This window comes from Hydra vulgaris, chromosome 11 (assembly GCF_038396675.1).
Source record: "Hydra vulgaris chromosome 11, alternate assembly HydraT2T_AEP".
Lineage (NCBI taxonomy): Eukaryota > Metazoa > Cnidaria > Hydrozoa > Anthoathecata > Hydridae > Hydra > Hydra vulgaris.
Genome location: NC_088930.1, coordinates 37,545,178 through 37,567,500, shown reverse-complemented (window position 1 = coordinate 37,567,500; position 22,323 = coordinate 37,545,178). Strand labels below are relative to the sequence as shown.

The 22,323-nt window shown below is 28.0% G+C and overlaps 1 protein-coding gene across 2 annotated transcripts in view; it reads right to left on the bottom strand.

Annotated features, from left to right (window-relative positions):
* LOC136087256 (uncharacterized) overlaps window positions 1–22,323 on the bottom strand; it is an 89,888-nt gene that overhangs the window by 42,302 nt on the left and 25,263 nt on the right. For both annotated transcript variants that reach the window (XM_065809718.1, XM_065809719.1), the window contains exons 3-4: window positions 14,258–14,473; window positions 13,983–14,174 (exon numbers count right to left, since the gene is read on the bottom strand). In XM_065809718.1, coding sequence (XP_065665790.1) covers window positions 13,983–14,174; window positions 14,258–14,473 — 408 coding nt within the window. The remainder of the gene's footprint in view (window positions 1–13,982; window positions 14,175–14,257; window positions 14,474–22,323) is intronic.

The following is a 22,323-nucleotide window of genomic DNA, read 5'->3' as shown; positions in this document are numbered from 1 at the left end:
ACGGTTCCGGGCAGCAATATGTAATATGTGCTTTCAATAAAAGAATATATCAATACTTTTATCCTATCTCGATAAAAATAAGTTTTTTATTTCTTACACAAAATTGTTTATCTTTCCCTTTAGAAATTTTTTTGTAAGGGTACGTTTGCCATTTTTGCTTTGTTATTTTAATTTCCGTTTTTTTTAATGTGAATAAACCTCTTTTATATTTTTATCACCTAGGTAATTATGACCTACCCAGCTAACACAAAATATTCGAGCACGTTCAACAAATAATGTGAACCTTTGAGCACGCTCTATGAACGTACTATAAATGTTCTAAAAAAATGAGTATACACAGTTAAACCAAATCGTTCAAAAAACGTTGCCACAACATTTGTTTTGGGTCGCGTAACGTTCGCTGCAAACGTTATATAAAACAACTTTTGTGAACTCCAATTTAAAGATCTTGAACGTTCAATTCGAGCATTCAAATATAAATCAGGAAACGCTTACTAAACGTTCACTGCAAACGTTATTTTGATAGCTCTTGAACGATTACCTCAAAAACGCAATAACAATCACGAAAGTTTACCCAACGTTTTTCTTTTTTTTTAATTTTTAAACGTATAAATACATAAATTTAGATGGACTTTCTGATTAAATCTTCATTTGCTAGTTTTTGTGTAATGGTTTTTTAAACTTACAAAACCTATATTTATTTAACAATTGTTAATTATTGTTACTAATTTATCATACTTTACAACTGAATAACAAAATATTAGTCTTATTTGAGAGCCGATGATTTAATTATTACATCTCAAAGTCCCGCAATTGGTTGAGCAGATTACAATATTAGTCTTGTTTGAGAGCCCATGATTTGATCATTACATTTCTACTATAAGGCATGCAGTTGGACTATTTTTTACTCTAAACTAAAGCAAATTTTTAAGTTTGAAGTTTAAAAAGGAACTTAACGGCACTATAATGAATTTATTATCTGAAATAAAAACTTGTTTTATATAAATATTGGTAAATATAATTATGAATTCAATTTTATTTTATTGCGAGTAAATTTAAGTATCGATTTGTTCCTTGTTTAAATTTGACACCAAAAAATTTGCCTTAGTCGCATTAAGGAAGTATTGTGAAGTTTTTCAATAAATTGAAAATTCATATTTATGATGCTTACACTATAAATTAGAAGTTTTGTCTGAAAAGAGGAAGTTATCTAATATTGTTATTATTATTGTTGTCATTATTGTTATTGTTATTATTTTCATTATTATTATATTTATATATTTATATACATATATACATATATATACAAATATATATATATATATATATATATATATATATATATATATATATATATATATATATATATATATATATATATATATATATATATATATATATATATATATATATTTATAATTATACTTCAGTCAACAGGCAATACAATTTAATTGCCAGGTCCATAGTTTTTAAAAGAAAAATATTATTTTAAAATATAATAAGGTGAATGCATGGAACTATTCACTATGATACAATCAACATTTGGTTACAAAAGCATGTCTGTAGTTTAAGATAATTGTATAAAATAAACAACTGCAATATAATTTTAACAGTTTAACCTTTACTTTGGAAGAGCATAAATGAAAGCGTCTTTTAGAATATTTGTATGTGTTTAAAGACACTTCACCTCCTTGGTTATATCAAGATTATTGGTTAGGCCGTTTTTAGTTATATGACCAAGGTATTTAAAAGATTCAACCAAAGCAATTTTACAGCCTATTACTCAAAATTCTGGCAAGGAGTAGATATAATTTTTGCTTTTTGAGTTGAATTAAACACTATACATACAGTTTTATTGGTAATAAAGGACATGTTAATAAAAGTAGATTCCTTATTTGTAAAGCTAATTAGTTTTTAAAAAGAAAACCAAGAAGGTGCAATTAGAATCGTTTCATCAACGTAAGCCAATACACTCATGAAGATGCCAATACCTATGTTTGATATTATTAATGTAATGTTTTTTATACTTACATAACCTAAATTTATTTAACAATTGTTAAATAAGTACTCAAGTAAAAACTTATTTGTACTTAACTACTAATTTAACATGTTTTACAACTGAATAACACAGTATTAGGCTTACTAAAGAGCTCGTGATTTAATAACTAGATTTCAACCATAAAACACCCAACAGACCTATTTTTCACACTCAAAAAAGGCAAATTTTTTGATATGAAATTAAAACAAGGACCTAACAGGCACTTTAATAAATATTATTATTTGGAAAAATAACTTTGTTCGATATAAGAATTGGCATGTATATATATTTATATATATATATATACATATATATATATATATATATATATATATATATATATATATATATATATATATATATATATATATATATATATATATATATATATATATGTATATATATATATATATATATATATATATATATATATATATATATATATATATATATATATATATATATGTATATAAATATATATATATATATATATATATATGTACATATATATTTATAGGTATATATACATAAATATATATATATATATACATATATATAAATATATATATATATATATATATTTATATATACACACACACATATATATATATATATACACACATATATAATATATATATATATATATATATATATATATATTTATGTAGATATAAATATATATATATATACATACACATATATATTATACATATATATATATATATATATATATATATATAGATATATATATATATATATATATATATATATATATATTTATATGTATATTTATATATATATATACATACACATATATATTATATATATATTTATATATATATATACATATATATATATATGCTTGTATGAGTAGTAGCGAATATGGATGCTTGTATGAGTAGTAGCGAAGGTCTTCATTGAGTGCAAGCTTCATAGTAGAGGATGCAACATTTATTTCACGTGACAAAACCCGAATTCCAATGCCAGGGTTCTTTAACACCTGTTCCTGCAGACTTGCGAGGAATTCTGCTGTACGAACGCAATCAGATCGTCTGCTAGGGATCTTTCTTCTTACTACATCCTCGTAGTCACCATTTCAAGTCTCTAGTTCATACCTGATTGTTTTTACTGTGTTCAGGGAGCATTGGGCAGCAGTCATAATATCCTTATTTTGATGGCCTACACGAATCCTCATGATGCAAGTTATTCTCTTCCATGATTCAGGTGGGTTCCAGTCATCCATCCTTTCTGACATCTTGTATATGAATGAAGAGGATTCAAACTTTTAAATGACCTGTAGTGTGTATTAATAGCTCTAATCTACATAAAAATATAATAAATTATAAATATGTCAAATTTATCCCGACACCCTGTATATATATATATATATATATATACATACACATATATATTATACATATATATATATATATATATATATATATATATATATATATATATATATATATATATATATATATATATATATATATATATATATATATATATATATATATATATATATATATATAGCCGGTCCGTAGGGGATGCAAAGGTTGCCACGCACCGGGGCCCCACATTTTTTCAATTTTTCGGGACCCCATCATTTTTGCAGGAGAATAAATTATAAAACTATTCTTTATTTATTAACTTGAAAGTCAAACTTTTTATTTGTGATATTAAATATTATATTGCAATATTAACTTTTTTTTAGTCACAATCATAAGCTAATTTTATGGTTTACGAGCGTAAACAACGTTTTCGAAAATAAACCAAAGTTTAGTGCAAGCTGTGAGGCCACAAGGTGTGGCCATACTTATTTCAAAGTTTTAAACCAATGCAGAATTTCCAATAATGGCGGTTGGTTGATGTTTTATTTGAGTTTTGCAAATTACGGGAATAATTAAAGTTAACTTGTAAATAAACTCGTGAGAGAAAGTTCAAATAGTGGGTGAAATGGGCAGTCACGGGATTAGAAAGTTTGAATTTAGAGCTCTGGAAAGAAAAAAATATTTAAATAAACAGTATTCCTTAATAAAAAGTTAGGTGCTCTAAACAAGTATTTTAAAATTTCCTATGATGCCAATAATTTTACTGATAGAGAAATTCCAAGTGGATATTTATATCCAGTAGACAGCAAACTTGTCACTAAATCTCTGGAAAGTGAGCATAACATAATATTCACTGATGTTGTTGCTAATAAAGGAAGTGTCTCCACTGGAATTACTATTACTGATGTTGAATATAAAGATGCAGATAAAAAAAAATTGTCTGAAAATGATACTCTAACAACTGATGAATTAAATTTACGTGACGTTGTTGGATAAAGCAATAACAATCATAATAATATAACTTTTGATATTATTGCTCGCAATAATCAAGAACAAATTGTTCAACAACCATTAGGCAATAACCCAGGACCGCGAACTGAATACCTACAGATTTCTTAGTTGAAAGTAACATAGCTTTGTGGGTCAATCGCAAAGATAGAGCATACAAATGATGGCAATTTTTTGGACTAGCTGAACTTCTGGCTAAATATGATACGATTTTGCAGGAGTACATTAGACGAATCAAATCAGATAAAATTTTTGTTAAAAACATTCAAAATGAAATGATTAATCTTCTGGCAGATTCAACTATAGATAAAGTTATTATGCAGGGCAAGAAAGCAAAATTCTTTTCGTTTATTCTAGACTGCACACCGGACCTTTCTCACACCGAGAAAATGTCGTTGAATATTCTTTTTGTTCATATAGAAACAGAAATTGTCATAAAAGAATATTTCATTTCGTTTTTACCTGTTGATTGTCAAACAGGAGCTCACTTAAAAGATGTTTTTTCAAATGAGTTAAAAAAACTAGGACTAGACATGCAGAACTGTCGTGATCAAGGATTCAATAACGGAGCAAACATGAAATGTTTGCTCCGTTATTGAAACATCTGTAGTTCAAGCAGGAACTTTTAGTTTTAAAACCTTGGCTTTTTTTGCTCCATGTCCATATCATAATTTGAATTTAATTTTATCTGATGCTGAAAATCTTCAGTTATTTTGGTATCTTTTTTTGGTTTTATTCGGAACTTGTACACCTTTTTTTCTGCGTCTACAAAGCGATGGAATGTTTTCAAAATCACCTTCAAAAAGAAAGTTTAACTCTAAATTCCCTTTCAGACACTTGGGGGAAGCACGCATAAACAGTGTTAAGGTATTACGTTACCAGGTAACGGGTGATGCGGAAGTTATTGGACAAATCCTAATTTCATTATTTGAGCATAATAATTAGTTTTTGTGGTTTTATGCCTAGGCATAAACGTTCTATAAAATATAAACTTTATTATTTGAAACACAATTATTTAAAATGAGGTTAAATGCAGCTGAACGAGAATCTTTTCGAAAACGACTTAAAATATTTTTTGTAAATAAACCTAATATAAAAAAAAAAAAATCGTAAATCATTTTGAAAAGGAAAGATTTACTCGAAATAAAATATATGATAACCTAAAATGACTTGAAACTGTTCAATCGTTTTCTGATAGAAAGCACCCTGGTCATCCGACATCCTGGAATAGAGAAAAGAAAGCCAAATTAACGAGACTTGTCAACAATCGAAAAGGGGTCAGTCAGAGAAAAATAGGCAATACATTCGGTTAAATCAATTGACAATTGGTCGTCAGTTAAAACAAATGAATATTAAATATAGAAAACGTGAAAAGACTCCAAAATACACTATTGAACAACAAAGGCAAAGAAAAGAAGCAGGAAACTAGTTAACCAACTCTATAGCACAAAATCGCTTCTAGTCATCGATGACGAAAAATACTTTTGTTTTGCAGGGGACAACATGCCTGGAAATTCTGGATACTACACAAACAACAAAAAGACATGCCCAGAAAGCGTTCGTTTTATAGGAAAAGAGAAATTTCCAAAAATATTGTTAACGTGGATAGCCATATCTGACCGTTGTTTGTTCGAGCCATTGTTTCGCACTTCCAAGGCTGTAGCGATTAATTCATCAATCTATATTAATAAATGTTTAGAAAAACAACTTCTTCCATTTATTCACAACTATCATGGAGACTTTAACTATTTATCTTGGCTAGATTTAGCAAGTTCTCATTATTCTAAAGTTTCTCTAAATTGGATGGACCAATATGTCTATTACGTTGATAAAGAACCCAATCCCCCAAATGTGCATTAAGCACGACCAATTGAAAATTTTTGGGGACATTTGGCACAGAAGGTTTACGAGGAAGATTGGCAAGCTTCAACAGAGCAAGTTTTGATTGATCGCATTAAACTAAAACTACAAAAAATTGATTTAGAATTTTTACAGTCGCATATGAAAGGCGTCAGACCAAAATTGAGATCAATTGCAGATGGTGGTGTTTTTTCATATAAAAAATAATATATTTTTATTAAAAGATAAAAACTTTATTTAAAAAAATACAATAGTAGTTTGTTTTTTTGTTTATAAATAAGTTATTGACGTTTTTATTTTGTCCGATAAATTCCGCATCACCCGTTAGGAGAAATATGCGATGCATTATATGAAATAATTCCTTTTCGTATTTACGTACTTATCAAAATGATGCCTGCAAAGATTCAGATCTAAAAATGACGAGTAAATTAACAAGGAAGGCACTAATATTTCTTGCCATTTTTTTTTGATAATGGCTTCTGCAGTTGCATTACAGACGCTAAAGAGCCTGCAAGTGAACTAGACATGGGACCAAAGTTTATAAACACCCATTTCTTAAGAGTGCGTAAAAAAGAAAAATTAATTTTTTTACGAAAGTAATAATAACCCAATCCAAGATCCTAAAGAATGCCTTTTCCAATAGAGTTCTACAATGTTCTCATAGATAATGTATTTGCTTCATTAAAGGTTCAATTAAATAAATGATTATATATCAGTGTTTGGTATTTTATTGTACATTCTTTACAAAAGGTAAGTTCTTAAAAACTTAAAAAAAACTGCCTTAGTTAACAAAATAATTTTGAGAGATATTCTGAAATTTTTGAAAAAAATCTATTTTCTAAGCTAGACATGATTTCAACTGTACTTCTATCAAATGTGACACCATTAACATATTTAAAAAGTTAAATATGTTAATTAACAAGCTGATGGATGTAATTCCAAATCTGTGTGACTCTGGGAATTATAGAAACTATTCTAAGTACTATAGCCACAGGGAGAAAACCTTTTCTAAACTTAAGCTGATTAAAACTTATTTAAAAACCACAATGAATCAAGATTGACTGCGCGCACTGTCTATAATTTCCATAAAAATGAGATTGCCGGTAACATTAACTTAACGGAGGTGATAAAAAAGTTTGCAGAAGCCAAAGCACAGAGAGTTCCTATTTTTCACAGAAAGTTGCTTTTGTAAACAAAGATAAAGAGTATTATTTTTGATACTTTTCATTTTCTCTTAACACTGCTGTTATGTTGGGGTCGAAACGGACTCCACAAGTAGTTTGTTTTTGCATTATATATTTATGTAGTTAGTATTTTCAAAATTTTATGTATCTATGAAGTATTACAAGATGTACAAAGACCAAAAAAATATTTTTTGAACGTTGCTTCCTTTTTTAGTTATTTTCAAAATATACATCAATGATGTTGGGGCCCATACGAACCCCAACATAGTTTTTCCTACAAACTTAATAGTTTTCCACAACTTGTTTTTAAAAACTGTTTTTATTTTTTTATTTGTAACTTACTCAATCTTTTTCTTTGATATTTTTTGATAAATTAAATAAATTTAGATTTCATAACAAATATTAGAACATATGGCTGAAAATAAAAAAAGACTTTGTATTAGATTCACTGCAGAACAAGGTCAGGAACTATTGTTTGCATCGCTTGATAAAGATCCATTAAGTGAAGAAAAATTAACATCTGATGATGATGAAGAGAAAAAAGGCGTGTTGAAGTAACAACAGACAGTTCAGAATATACTGAGTCATCAGATATCCTAAATTTTAAAAGTAGAGAATAAATCAACTCTAGTATTAGGAGCTAGAAGATGTAGAACTCGTGGTAGAGGCACCAGCAGTATTTATGGCACAAATAGTCAATGGAGAATATGTTATACAAATCAGGTATTAGGAAGAGGAAATACGTCTAATGATTGAGCTGAGGAAATAAGTCCAGGTAAAACTAACGAAATAGTTGAAACTAAAGTGGTAGTTAGCAAGACAGCAAATGTTTAAAAGTGCCCAAAAAGTTATGGAATATGGCAAAAACAAAAACGAAATAATTCTCAAAAATTTGAAGCACAAAATGTCATGAAATTAAAACCAGGATTAACACCATATGCATTAAATATGACAGATTTCATAAATGCTGCTTTTCAACTTTTTTTTACCCCAAAGACTATCAATATAATTCTAACTAAATCAAACAAAGAAGGTGAAGTAATTTTTAAAAAAAAGTTGGTACTAATGTCTAAGCATGAACTAAATGGGTATCTTGGACATTTACTTTTAGCAGGTGTTTACCGATCAGCAGGTGAAGCAACAAAGGAGCAATGGGACCTTAGTGATGGTCTGCAGATTTTTTGTTCCGTAATGAGTCGTGAGCGTTTTCATATCATTTCAAGAGTTTTGAAATTTGATGACAAAGCAACTCGAAAATTAAGACGCAGCAATGACAAATTTGCACCTATTCCTGAGGTTTTTGACGTTTGCGTACAAACACTTTCAAATAGTTTTAGACCATATGAAAATGTTGCTGTTGATAAACAGCTGGTTCCATTTCGTGGACGTTGTTCCTCTAGAAAATATATGAATTCAAACCAGCTAAATATGGGTTTAAGCTATGGTTATTGTGTGATTCTAGTAGCAACTATGTCTTGAATGCACAAATTTGTACTGGTTATGTTTCTGGAGAGGGCCCAGAAAGAATTCAAGGGCAACGAGTAGTACACGCTTTAGTTGAATTCATAAAAAGATCTGGAAGAAATGTTACAATAGACAACTTTTTCACATGGAGAAAAAATTAAGTCTAGTTGGAACGAGCCGCAAAAATAAAAAGGAAATTTCTACAGAGTTTTTACCTGCTCGAACACAAAAAGTCTACTCTTCAGTGTTTGGTCACCAAGAACAATTAAGTTTAGTCTCATATGTCCCAAAGAAAGAAAAGTTATTCATTCTGCTGGGTAGTAATCGTTGTCATGCAAAGTTATCAAACCATCTTGACAAAAAGCCACATACAATTCTGGACTATAATTCATAGATACTCTAGACAAAATGGTCTCTACTTTTTCTATAAAGTGAATGACCCGAAGTTAATTATAAATATAGCAAAACTTTATATAAGTTTATGAAATCTATTATATACTTGTCTATTACTTATAATTCAGGTGGTCAATAGTAATCTTTTACAACATCCTAGATATATATGCTGCTAATGCTTTTGTAATTTGGAAGCATTTGAATCCTACATGGAATAAATAGAAGACGCATCGCTTATGATTGCTTTTAAAAGAACTTGATATATCTATAGTAGTAAACCAACTCCATTAAAGATTGAAACTTCTAAATTTGACTTTAAAGTTACACAATTCTATTTGCAAGTCACTTGCAAATATTTCATCACAAAAAATTGAAGTAGTTTCTTCAATGTCGTTCAACGATCCACAAAATAACACACAGCTAAACTCTTGTATATATATATATATATATATATATATATATATATATATATATATATATATATATATATATATATATATATATATATATATATATATATATATATATATATATATATTTGTAAATGCGCTACAAGTGCTAGTCAATTAGCGACGGCATAAAGTTTCAGAACTTTGTATTTTTTTATTAATCGGTAATTTCTACATTTGTATGAATACTCTTCATTAAAATTACACAGTTGACTAGGAATTAAAGAGTACCAATAAAAAATTTCTCCGTTTAGGTTACATATGGGCCTCAAACTTTGTTTATTATGTATAACCGGGGCCCCCGAAATGCAACGGATCGGCTCTGTATACATCGCATAATTGTTATCACTATTTTAATTTTCATCATCATAGTTTAATAGTTTATTGATTCATTTTTAATGACATAGAAAGCTTCATGCTTATGTTAACTAGTGTCACCAAATTTGATTGTGTATTATTTTGGGTGGAGCTAGATTTTTAAACGTAAGTGTTAATAGTTTAATATGCTTTTATTATTAAATAATAATTGATCAAGCAAACAAATGTCTTAATTTAAATTTATCAAATACATTTTGACAAGGCAATAGATTTGGAGATCAAGAAATATCAAACGTTAGCATCATTGAATAAAAATTATGGTCAAACTTAAGCTTTTTGCGTTGTATATAAACAATATGTATTATATGTTTTGTTTGTTATATATGTACTCTAACAATATATTTATGAAATACAAATTCTTTTTAAATTTATCTTTTATTGCTAAACTGACGGAGATTTTTTTGTCTAAAATAGTCTACATTCTATTTTTATTACTTGTATTTCCTTCTTAGGTAGTAAACGTCAACTTTTATTTTAACAAAACTTTCCGGCTATATTAAGTCTCTCCTTATAAATTCACTGATTTGATAAATTTTGAAATTCCTAATAAATTCACTGATTTATTTATATATTTGTCATTATTAAAAACGGCATTGTAAAATATAAACAAAATGAACTAAAAGTAACAATATCTTTAGCAATGGCAAAACAACAGTTAAACACCGGCTAAAACACGGCTGTCATAATTGGACTATGCATTAAACGGTGAGCAACACTTGGCATAGCCCATGTTTGTTTGCCAATGGTGATGTGTTATCATACCGTTGATGGGCCACGGATAGACCAAGGATGGAGTGTTTGTTGGAAACTCTACCAAATAACAACGTAAAAATGATCGATAGAAAAAAGTCAGAGATACAATGCTACATCAAGCGAAAGTTTTTATTAAAAGAAGTAAAATCATAAAAACATTAGCAAACAAATGAGATAATTTAACTATATATAGTTGTATTATCACATTTGTTTCCTGATATTTTTACTATTTTCCTTCTTTTAATCATAACTTTTGCTAAGTGCAGCATTAAACTGGGACCTAATAAAGGGAGATCCCGGAAACTAAGTTAGAACCCACGATTTACTAAAGTTATAAGTATTCTCATAGGTATAGCTATACCTTTATTCTAGAAAATTACGAGGAAACAAATTTAATTTCAATGAAAATGATTTATACCGTACAGCAGTAAAAGGAAGAATCTTCATTGGAAAATGGTAGATAATAGAATCAAAAACCCATTTCGACGTTTGAAGTTTTGTACAAATTGATGACCCGGTAATAAATCATTGTTTTAAATAATTGCGTAGCGTAAAAACAAAGTATATATTTATAATTTACTACGTTAAAGATATGTGTTGTGTAGTCTTGTAGTTAACAATTTTACCTTGACGCGGGATCGATTCCTCGTGAGCAATATGTTTTTGTGTGTACCTCTATGTTATATTTTAAAGTATTTAGTCCCATCTTTATGCATAATGTCTGTGATTGTTGTTAATAAAAACTTACATTGTTTCTAAAATTTTATTTATTATAAAAATTAGGAAGTGTGCACACATAGACTGACTTAAACATGTAGAACACGCAGGCAGTGTACATACATCAACTAACTAAATAGATAGAACATGCAGGAAATGTACATACAGCGACCGACTAAAAAGGTAAAACATTCAAGGAGTGTTCATACATCGACTGACTAAATTTGGTAGAACATGCAGGGTGAGTACATACATCGACTTTCGGCTGTATGTACACACTCTAGTACATACAACCGATATTGAGTTTCGGTTTGGGCAGGCAATAAGTTAAACAATAGTTTGTGTTAAAAAGTTTTTATAAATCAAGGCAAACACTTATTTTGATATACTCCGGTCATCAATTTACACGAAATTTCAAACGTCGGAATAGGTCTTTGATTCTATCATCTACCTTGGAAAATACTCAGTAAATTAATTTTACTTATGTAATCGAAGCTTTTAAAAGGAAGAAAACTACAATCAAAATGAAGAAATTAGTCTATGAAGCGCTGCAAACTTTCAATCAATGTATGTGTATAATTTTTTAGTGTTTTGTAATGTTATTATAATTTGTGAAAAAAAATATTTTACAAAAAATAAATCACTATATTATTTTTACTCAAAATGTTTTGATGCCAGATTGATTTTCTTATTAAAACAGGTATATAGCATTGTTTTGGCAGGTCTAAAATAAACAAGGTAAATTTACAGAACTTTTTTTTTTTTAAACTTTCTATTTCTATAACTAATTTAATTACTACGCATTTTTATTTTAAACTCTTACCCATTATTCATTTGCATATATTTTTATTTAGGTTTATAAGTGGTTAATTTTTTTTTATAAGATTTAAATTACTAAAAAATTAAAAACGTCTCCCAAATTGACCTTACTGAAGAATTAAATATTAAACTATTGAAGTGAATTGTAGATAATTTATCCAAGCTAGCACACTTACATTGGCCAAGCTAGCACACTTACATTGTCTAACGTATGTAATTACTTTGCGAACATCGTCTGTTTTCTTCGATGCAAATACAACGCTGATCCAATCTTAATTTTATCGTATTTATTTTATTAAAAAAATTAATAACGACGTGATTAAATTTAGTTAGCAAAATTACATTGTTCTATCGTAATGAAAAATATCGCAAAAGTTGGTTATTTTTCTAATCTAAAACCAACGTTGATCCTATTGATCAACGTTGGTTTTAGATTAGAAAAATAACCAACTTTTATCAATCTATATTGATCAATGTTGACCAAATTTGTATAATCTCACATTAATTCAATGTAAATGGATTAAAGTTGACCCAATGTTTATAACCCAACCTTAATTCAATATGTATAGTTTAACGTAGGATTATATACATTGGATCAACGTTGAATCATATACATTGAAATAACGTTTGAAAATACACAGTGGATCAACGTTGTGTTTGCATCAAGAAAAGCTAGATATACAAAAGTATACTTGTATAACTTATAAAAGTTATTTTTTATTCAAATACATCAGTTGATTAATGAAATTTATTTTGCCTAATACTTTTTTCATAACTATCTAAATTTAGACAAATAATGGTTTAGTATAGATTGTTAAACTCTGTTCTAAACGGGATATATTTGATGGTGTTTTATTGTTTATTGTGTAGAATGCCCACACATTTATTTAAGTAATTACCAACTACTAATTATATGCAGATAATATTAAAATCATATTTAAAACAGATTTATGTAATTATAGTCTACCATCACTTTTAATTTGACTTTGTAAACAACTGCATCTTTTAAGTTGACTTTGTAAACAACTGTATCTTTTAAAACAATTTAACTTTTATATTAATTTAAAAGTTACATTTTGATATTGATGTCAAAAGTCTAACAAGAGCATAACATTTACATATATAACATAGAAAACATAAAAATATAAATATTTCACAGAGCATGATCCCTACTTTAATAAAGGCTGAAAATAGTTGATTAAAATTACAAAAGAAAAACAACTACGATAGTAATAAAATTTAATAAAAATAAAGAAATATATTGTCTGCGTCAAATTTCATAGTCAGTTTATAGTTTTATTTACTAGACTGTTTTAAAATATTTAAAAGAAGTTTGTAAACAGAAATCCTAAAATGAGTCTGTTTTAAATAGAGCAACATTTGATTGAAATAATCTAACACCTAAATATGAATATACTGTAGCAATAACAGAAATCATAAATAAACTAAATAATTTTGTAAGAAATTATGTTTTTACAATGATAATCAAAATTATATTATTAAAATAATAAGGCTTTTAAAATAATCTTTGGTTTTTAGTCAGCTATAATAAAAACTAATAACATTAATAAAAAAAACTCAATTCAACCTAGTTTTGCTTTACAAATAAATCCACGAATATAATTGCATGGACTGTCATTCCAACCATACACATTTACTTCCACGCAATCTTCATTACTATTATTATAATTATTAGGCTCGTTAGCTTTCCAATAGACGAAGAGTAAAGATGTGTTATCAGACCACATAAACTTTCTTTCACCATTAAGCTTACTGAGACCTGAAAATACAGTCAAAGTATAAACAAGCTTGCTCATTTTAAAGACATACTGTAATATAGAAACAAAAAAATTCTGTTCATACCTATCCAATAAGGATTATTTTTCATGGCATTAGTTTTAAGTTGGTTCAGAATAAATAAATTTTCTCCTTCATCTTTTATACTTAATAAATTTCCACCATAACTTTGGCAGGTTAAAAGAGAATCTTTCCAATTTTTATTTTGTTGTTCAGAGTTAAAGAGATAACAATAACTTCCATACTCTAACCAGCCATCAGCACATTTGCCAGCATGAATCACTAATAAATAATTATAGAGAGTAACTTTTTATGCTTTTGTAACATAAAGGATATAGAGATGGGTTGTCGCATCAATTTGGCTTTGACGAAATTTTAAAAACAGCTCTAAACGTATTTATAAACAATATAAAACGATTTTTTTGGACATTTCAGATGAGATTAATTGTGATCAAAGAGCGTAACAATATCATAATTTTAAAATCACATCAAAAGTTTAAATATTCTTAATTTTATGGCGATGTGAATGTAAATCAAAATAACATCTAGAATGAAAACAAATAAAATCAAGACATATAAACTTTTTTGCTGTTGTTAATAAGCAGTATTTACTTTATGATACTTTATTACAAAATAAATTTTATTATCTAAATGTATATTTCATATGCTTTAATCTTATACATTAGTTTGCTTTTGTTTATTATTCTATTGAATTTATAGGTTTTTTCTTAACATTGCAACGAAGTTAAACATATTAGTCAAATGGAAAAACTTTCGCTCGTTACCGTCACAGGATTTGTCAGGAAGGCATTCAGATTTAGCTTTTTTCAAACGTGTTAGGATATTTGATAGTTTTTCTAATTTTTTTACTTTTTAAATGTAAGAATTTACTTAGGTAATTGCTTCTCTAAAGAATTTATTTTTTAAATTTTTAGTGAAAGGGACATCTACAATATTAATAAAAAGTTCAATTACAAGACATAAAATTTTAACAAAAATTGAGTAGAGAAAATTCTGAAATCAGGGTTAAAGCAGTGTTGAACAACTTTTATGGGATCCATTTGAATGTATTGCGCGTCTCTTGACAATATAATCGACAAACTAAACTATTATAAAACAACAAACTAAACAAAGTTTAAAAATAGTGCACAATTATAAAATGTATTGTCAAAAATATATCATCAAAGAAAATTTAAAAACTGCAGTAAATTAAGTTATTAATAAAACAATGAAACTAAAAAGGACTGTAGGTGTATTTGAGCTCTCTAGAAGAGATATATTGGCTTAGAGAATAAAATGCTTAAAAATAATAAGAAAGTTAAAAAAATGATAACTTTCCCACCTAGTATTTTATTTCCGCATATAAATTTGGTTGAATGCAATAAACTTTATATTTTCAATTGGGTCACAAAAAAACTTTTATTCATGTTTATCTCAATCCGTTTTACATTCACACTCTTTATATTTTTATTTTTTTTTAAGTTAGCGTTTTTGTGTTTATGGCATTGACAGATGATTGAATAGTATTTTTATTTTAGTGTGTTTGAATATAATATAAAAGAGAATTATTTAATTGTTTGAGATCTTTATAAAAATAAATATGCTATTGATAATAGTTCTCCTAATTCTGTTGTTGTTTAAAACTACTGTAATAACTTATTGTTTATAATTACTGCTCAATAAAAAATGAAATTATAAAAAACACTTTTTGTCTTTTTATTATACTTCCTAAACTGCCCCAATGTCTTTCAAAACTACCCCATATGAGAGGGTAGTTTTGGAATGAGCTGCTATTTATAAAAATGTTTATAAAAAGAAAAAGCAACTGTAATTTATTTGAACTGGCTTGGCTTTGCTTTTTTTTAATGAACTAATAATTATATTATCTTTTTCAGCAAAAAAGTCAACTTTTATCAAATTGTACAAAAAATGTGGTAACTTTTTCAAAAAGTGTTTAAATGTGCCCCTTTTACTCCTATTTACTTTAATGCAAACAAGTATTCAGATAAAAAGATCTCTTTTCTAAGATTTACCATAAATGGGTATAAGAAATGATAAAAAACAATGCTTCTAATAAAAATCAAAAAAAAAGTACACAACTTATTTTAATTATAGCCAAGTAAAATTGTCTTGCATACTTTAAATCAAAATATTGTAAAAAAATAACTAGTTTAAAATATAAAGGTTCCATAAATATTTTAAAATTATTTTCAATTTGAAATATTTGTAAAGTATCTTCAGTTAAAAGTCCTCATGTATCGTAAATTGTGATAGAACCTATCGTAATAAGTAAGAGCTAAGCTGCCTAAATTAATTAAATTCCCAGCTCTGAGTAGATGTGGGTTTCGGTTTTGGGCAGATTAAAAATTATAGTAAATTAATAATTTAGATTGTTAAGAAAAAATGTAATTTAAATTAGTAATAAAATAATTTTCTTCTGTTATGCTTTAAAAAACAAGACTGCGTGTTTAGATTAAATATTGCAAAAACATTTGCTAAAAAAGATATTCTTTTTTGTATTAAAAAACGGAAAATAGACTTTTTAATTTAAATTAAACGGCTAAGTAAACTAAAGATTGACAGGTCTGCAAAATATTCATTCTGAAACAGACATTTTAATCTTTAGTTTACTGAACTGTTAAATTTAAAATAAATAGTTCATTTTCTGATTTTAGCACAAAAGAGATTTTATATTTAGAAAACGTTTTTGTTATATTTAATTTTCAACTTAGTCTTTACAATGAGTAAAGGAACTTAACAATGCAATTTGTTGTTATATAGCATTATCATTTTTATTTCGCAATATTATTACTAGATAGTATTCTAACTGCAAAAAATAAGAAGAACTGTGATTAAGCTCCATAGGAGTAAGCAACATTAATGCAATATTTATTTCAATGTTAGCTAATTGTTCTAAACAATATTGCACCGTTATAAAATGTACACATTTTGATATACTTAATTTTAATATTGATACAAATATTAATTTACAATATTGGCTACATATAACTGGCAACATATTTTTATAACATAACCAATCAAAAAACTTTGGAATTAAAAAAAAACATCAGCACACCCCTGGGAAGGAATTGCACCCGCTACCCGGTTAGCCGCGCCTCAAAAATAGACTCTTAATACATCCACGGGACTACACATTAAGTACATAAGTAACAAACAATATCTTATACAAGAAATTATAGAAAAGCATTTTCTCTATGATTATAAAATAATCTAAGATACCAGCCGCAAAAATTTACTCTAGACCATCAAAAACCGTTTTGCGATTATAACTTGTCGTAGCAAAGTCAATAAAGGATTAAAAAATAAATATTTTTATAACTATCGCCTGACTGAGAAGCAGTACTTAGAACTTTATAGTTTTCAAGTGAAGTGGGGTGGCCCTAGATACAAGAAGGTCCTAGGCAGCTTCCAAAAAACTAAATTTTAAGATTGAAACAAAACAAAGTATCAATTTACAAACTGATAGTTTTTTTTATTTCAATCAAAACAAAAAAAGGAACATTAAATATTTTTAAAAGAAAAAAAGTTAGAGAAGTTTCCTTGGTAGACTTGACTTATCGGTAAAGAAGCTTTTTTGCAGAAATTCAAAGTAACAGTAAATTCACTTAAAGATAACTTCATTTGCATTTTCATACAAAGTTCTATAAAAAAGCATGAAAATATGTATATCTGATAATAAGGACCGGCGTATAATTGCTAAAATCCGGATTATGAAGTTTACTGAAAAGCTAAGTTGACTTCGGCTGCGACATCCGTTACGAAGTTGAAATTGAAATTCGGCTTTTATTAACAATTGCAAAGTTTCATTTAAATTTCAATTAAATTCGAAAAGTTAATAATTTTTTTCAATTGAAAAAGAAAAATAATTACAAAATATATTACATGTTTTATGTATATCAACCTGCTTATCCGTGCTGCGGCCTTTTTGTCAGTGTTCGTGTTTTGAAGTTAAAAGAGGGTTGTAATCACTAACGAAAAGTCTTCTTTAAGCTCAAAGTCACATTTCATTACTTATTAAATCTTAAAGTAAACAGCAAGTAAATATATTTTTGTTTTTATATAAATATATTATGCTAAATATTTAAAATATTATTCTTCACAATCTTTATTAGGGCATGTTTTTTATATTTACCGGTAACGGTAAAACCCCGGTTTTTGCCATTTTTATTACCGGTAAAACCTGTAATTTAAAGTTTTTTCAAAGGAATAAAAAAAGGCTTGAAATGCAGCAAACCGACTTATAATTAACACAGATTTATATCACATAAAGTTAATCTCATATTAAGCTCAAAACGATACATCCACTTTCAGATATTACAGTTAAATATCACAAAAAAAGAGCTTAAACAATTTAAATAAACTCAAATTCTATAGATTGACTGATATAAAATTTAACACAGTTGTTAGGCATTCAATACAGAAATTACTGCTGATTGCTGAGCATTTTTTCAACAGAAAATAAGCTCGTAAAATGCATAAGGCATCAAGAGTATTATCATTCAAGCTTGACCTGAGTTTTGCAACAAAAAGACCACTGGCTGAGAAAGAACGTTCAGCTTCAACACTAGTTACTGGTATACCCATCAATGCATTATACAGCATTTCTAAGTTGTTTGTGTGAGTTTTTTTCAGCTTAAAAACAGCCATTTCCTTCAACAGTGATTTAGAACTGGTGCCCACTCTCATCCTCTTTGAACTGAAGGGACACTTCAGAGCATCCTTGATAGACTGTTCCAATTATTTTGCCAAGGAAGATTGTCCTTCATCATAATTGGGTATTTCTTGACATTCTTCTTCCGATTTATCTTCATCTTCGTAGCTCTCCTAAAACAGACGACAGAATAATTTGGCAGCAGTATTTGCAAGGGCATTTCGCTTCATTTGCGGAGTGTCAAAGACATCCGTACTTTGCCCTTGCTTGTCCAAGGCCTCTGAATTGTTTAAATAAATCAATAGATTTATTATATCAGGATTTCTTCTTTCCTTTATTCTTTTGACTAACATTTCTAATAACTCTTTGCTGAAAGTTGAATTCTGCATGCTCAATTTAAGGCAATTAAACTTCAGAATCTGATCACTTGAAATCAATGCTGCATCTCGTCTACATAAAGCTTCTGTTCCCACTTTTACTGGTTCTAGGGCTGCAATCAATTCTTCAAGTGTGTTAAATTCTTCATCGGAGAAGCTTATTTCACTAGAAATTTCAATCAAGGACATCTTGATAGGCTTCTTTAGCTTAACAAGTTGAGACATCCTGTCCACCAAACTGTTCAACCTAGTTTTTGAGTCAAGTATAAGTGATAACTCTTTTTTAAACTCAGCTATAACGTGCTTTTGAAGAATATCATCGTTTTTGACAGGGGAATTGCGAATCAGGCGTGCACAACATCTTACTTTTGAAATAATGTGTCTCAGATCTTTACGGACTTCAGAAAGTTGATCATCTTCAATTACTACCTGAAAGCGTCAGTAATTAAGATGATTTTTTTAATAAAAATAATCTTATTTAGATGCCTGATACTTTTGAATAATTATATATAATACTTATCTGTAATTCAACACTTTTTTCATCTTCGTAATCGCTGTCATCAGAGATAGAAATATCATCAAGTGCAAAATCTTCTTCTTCATCGAGATCAGGAATGACTTCTTGGACCGGAGTTGTTTTGTATAAAACATCACAGACTGTTAAGTGGATGCCATGTGTCAAGCACAATTGATGGGTTGGTGAAATAGCTTTTCCGAATTTTTTCATTACAGCAGCTCCATCAGTTGTAGCTGCCACAATATCAGAGTCTAGACAAATTCCAAATTCTTTTAGCTTTTCTCTAACAGTGGTCACAGCTTTATCCGCTGGCATTGAGCCAAAAATTCTTACCATTCCCAAATTCCAATGCCGATTCTTGACATGAACATTGATATTAATAAACTTTCTGTTACGAGATGATGTGTATTCATCAAGAGTAATGCAAAAATAAATTTTGTCTTTCTTCATTTCTTCAAACTGCTTTTTATAAATGTCTTTAAGCTCAAGACAGTGCTTCATAATAATTGCTTTGATCGATTTTGCATCTTTTGGCAAGTGGTATTCTTGAGCTCCCAGTCCCACTCTTAAACGATGGCTTTTTGCCAGTACTCGAATTGGTAGTCCATCAATGGCGACTAACTTGGACAAGACAACTGCCAAGGAATCTTTTCCTTGGCAGTTGTCTTGTCCGAGTTAGTCGCCATTATTATTGCATTCTTTATGTTTCTCCTCGCTGTGGCCTTGTTAGTCAAGGTTCGTTTTTCAAAGTTAAAGAGTTGAGAGAATATCATAACCACAGTTAAGTAGCCTCCTCATCTGTAGTGGCTTTCTCAGCCTTGAGGAAAAGAAATATCTTTAAAAAAAAATCTTTTACAACTTCTTATGCTTCTGATAAAAACAAATTGTCATTTAGAGATTTAATACAAATATGGCATCAATATGTTTTTCTGGAATAAATAAAAATTTTTAAAAAATACTCGGTGGTCAATAAGAGAAAAACTTAGACAATTTATTTGATTTGGAATTGCTCTACATATTTATTTAGTGGAAACAGTTTCCTGTTTTAATTATGTATAGCGGCGAACCATATCAAAGTAATAATTATTAATATGTTTATTTGCTGTAGTTTGTATAAGCTCTTGTGGTGTCTATTCCAGTGGTTTTTTTATAAAACTGTTTTTATATAGAATTGACAGTTCATAACAGTTTAGATTTTTTATAAATGGCACATTTAGGGTCATGGCACCCTCTACCGCGACTTTAAGAAAACTTTTAACTTCAAAACTTCTTAACTCCAAAACCATAACAGATTTTTATATAGGGTTTTCGAATTAATATTTTATACTCAATTATTAACTAAATTATATAATTCGAATTTCAGTGAAGTTATTTTTTAATGTAATTTTTAATTTTTTGTAAGATCTAATACGTTTTTTCACCTACCGTGACGAAGCACCACCTACCGTAATCGATTCTCCACCTACCATTTATGAAAAAAATCGTATACTTTAATTTTAGTTTTTGATATTTAAATCGAGAAACAAATACATAATTTGATTACAAAACAAAGAAGGCATTGGTTATAAAATTACTCACCAAAGCTTTTTTTTGAATTTAAACATTTTTTCTTTTTTAATTCTTTTTTTAAATATTTTTTTTTTTTTTTTTGTCTTTTATTTCAATTTTCTTTTGAAACAGTTTGTTTTCTTTAAGATTTTTCTTGTTTTTTTTTGTTACAGTTTTGTTTTCTTTAAGATTTTTCTTGTTTTTCTTTTTCTTTCAATTCTTTTTTTTTAGCAGCTTTATTTTTACGTTCAATTTTTTTTTGATATCTCCTTCTTTCTTTGCGTTTAATTTAGTTATTTAAATCTCTAACCATTTGGATAAGGTTACAACGCTCGGTAATCGTTCAACTTGTTTCAGCCTTTTTTTTTTCGTGATTGGTTGTTTTGGTCATAAAAGAAAGTTGTGTAATGGATATAAATCTTTTATTACTTGTTTATTTGGATCTGGTGGATCTCTTGCTGATTAACTTTCACCGTATTCATCCATTATTACGCTTTTTCTGAATTCGCTAGCATTACTAGATACGTTTTCAATTTGCGTACTGCTAATATCTATATACGATTTTTTATCGATTTCATTAATCGATACATCAATGTTGGCTTCTATTAAATTTATGGTTTGTTTGGAGCTATCGTTAAATTTAAATTTTTTCCGAAAATTAAATAATTCTCTGAAGTCAGTTTTTCCTCCCCATTCTTTATTTCCAGTTTTTTCAAACTGGAACAGTACTTCGGGTGCAACGTTGTCTTCAAATATGTTTCCCACATTATTATGACTTGAAAGATTCGTTTCATTATTATAAATTGTAGAAAATAATTTTACATATTAAATAACTTTTTTATAATCAACATTGTTTGCATTAATGGGATTATTGTGTCGACCTAAATCCGTTAATAATTTTTTTTTTCATATTTGGATCCATAACAAAATTATTCAACAACATTGGTGCATTTTCTTAGCAAATTTCAATAAAATCGTTATTCGATTTAAATTGCCGACAAATGTTCTGCTATTGTTT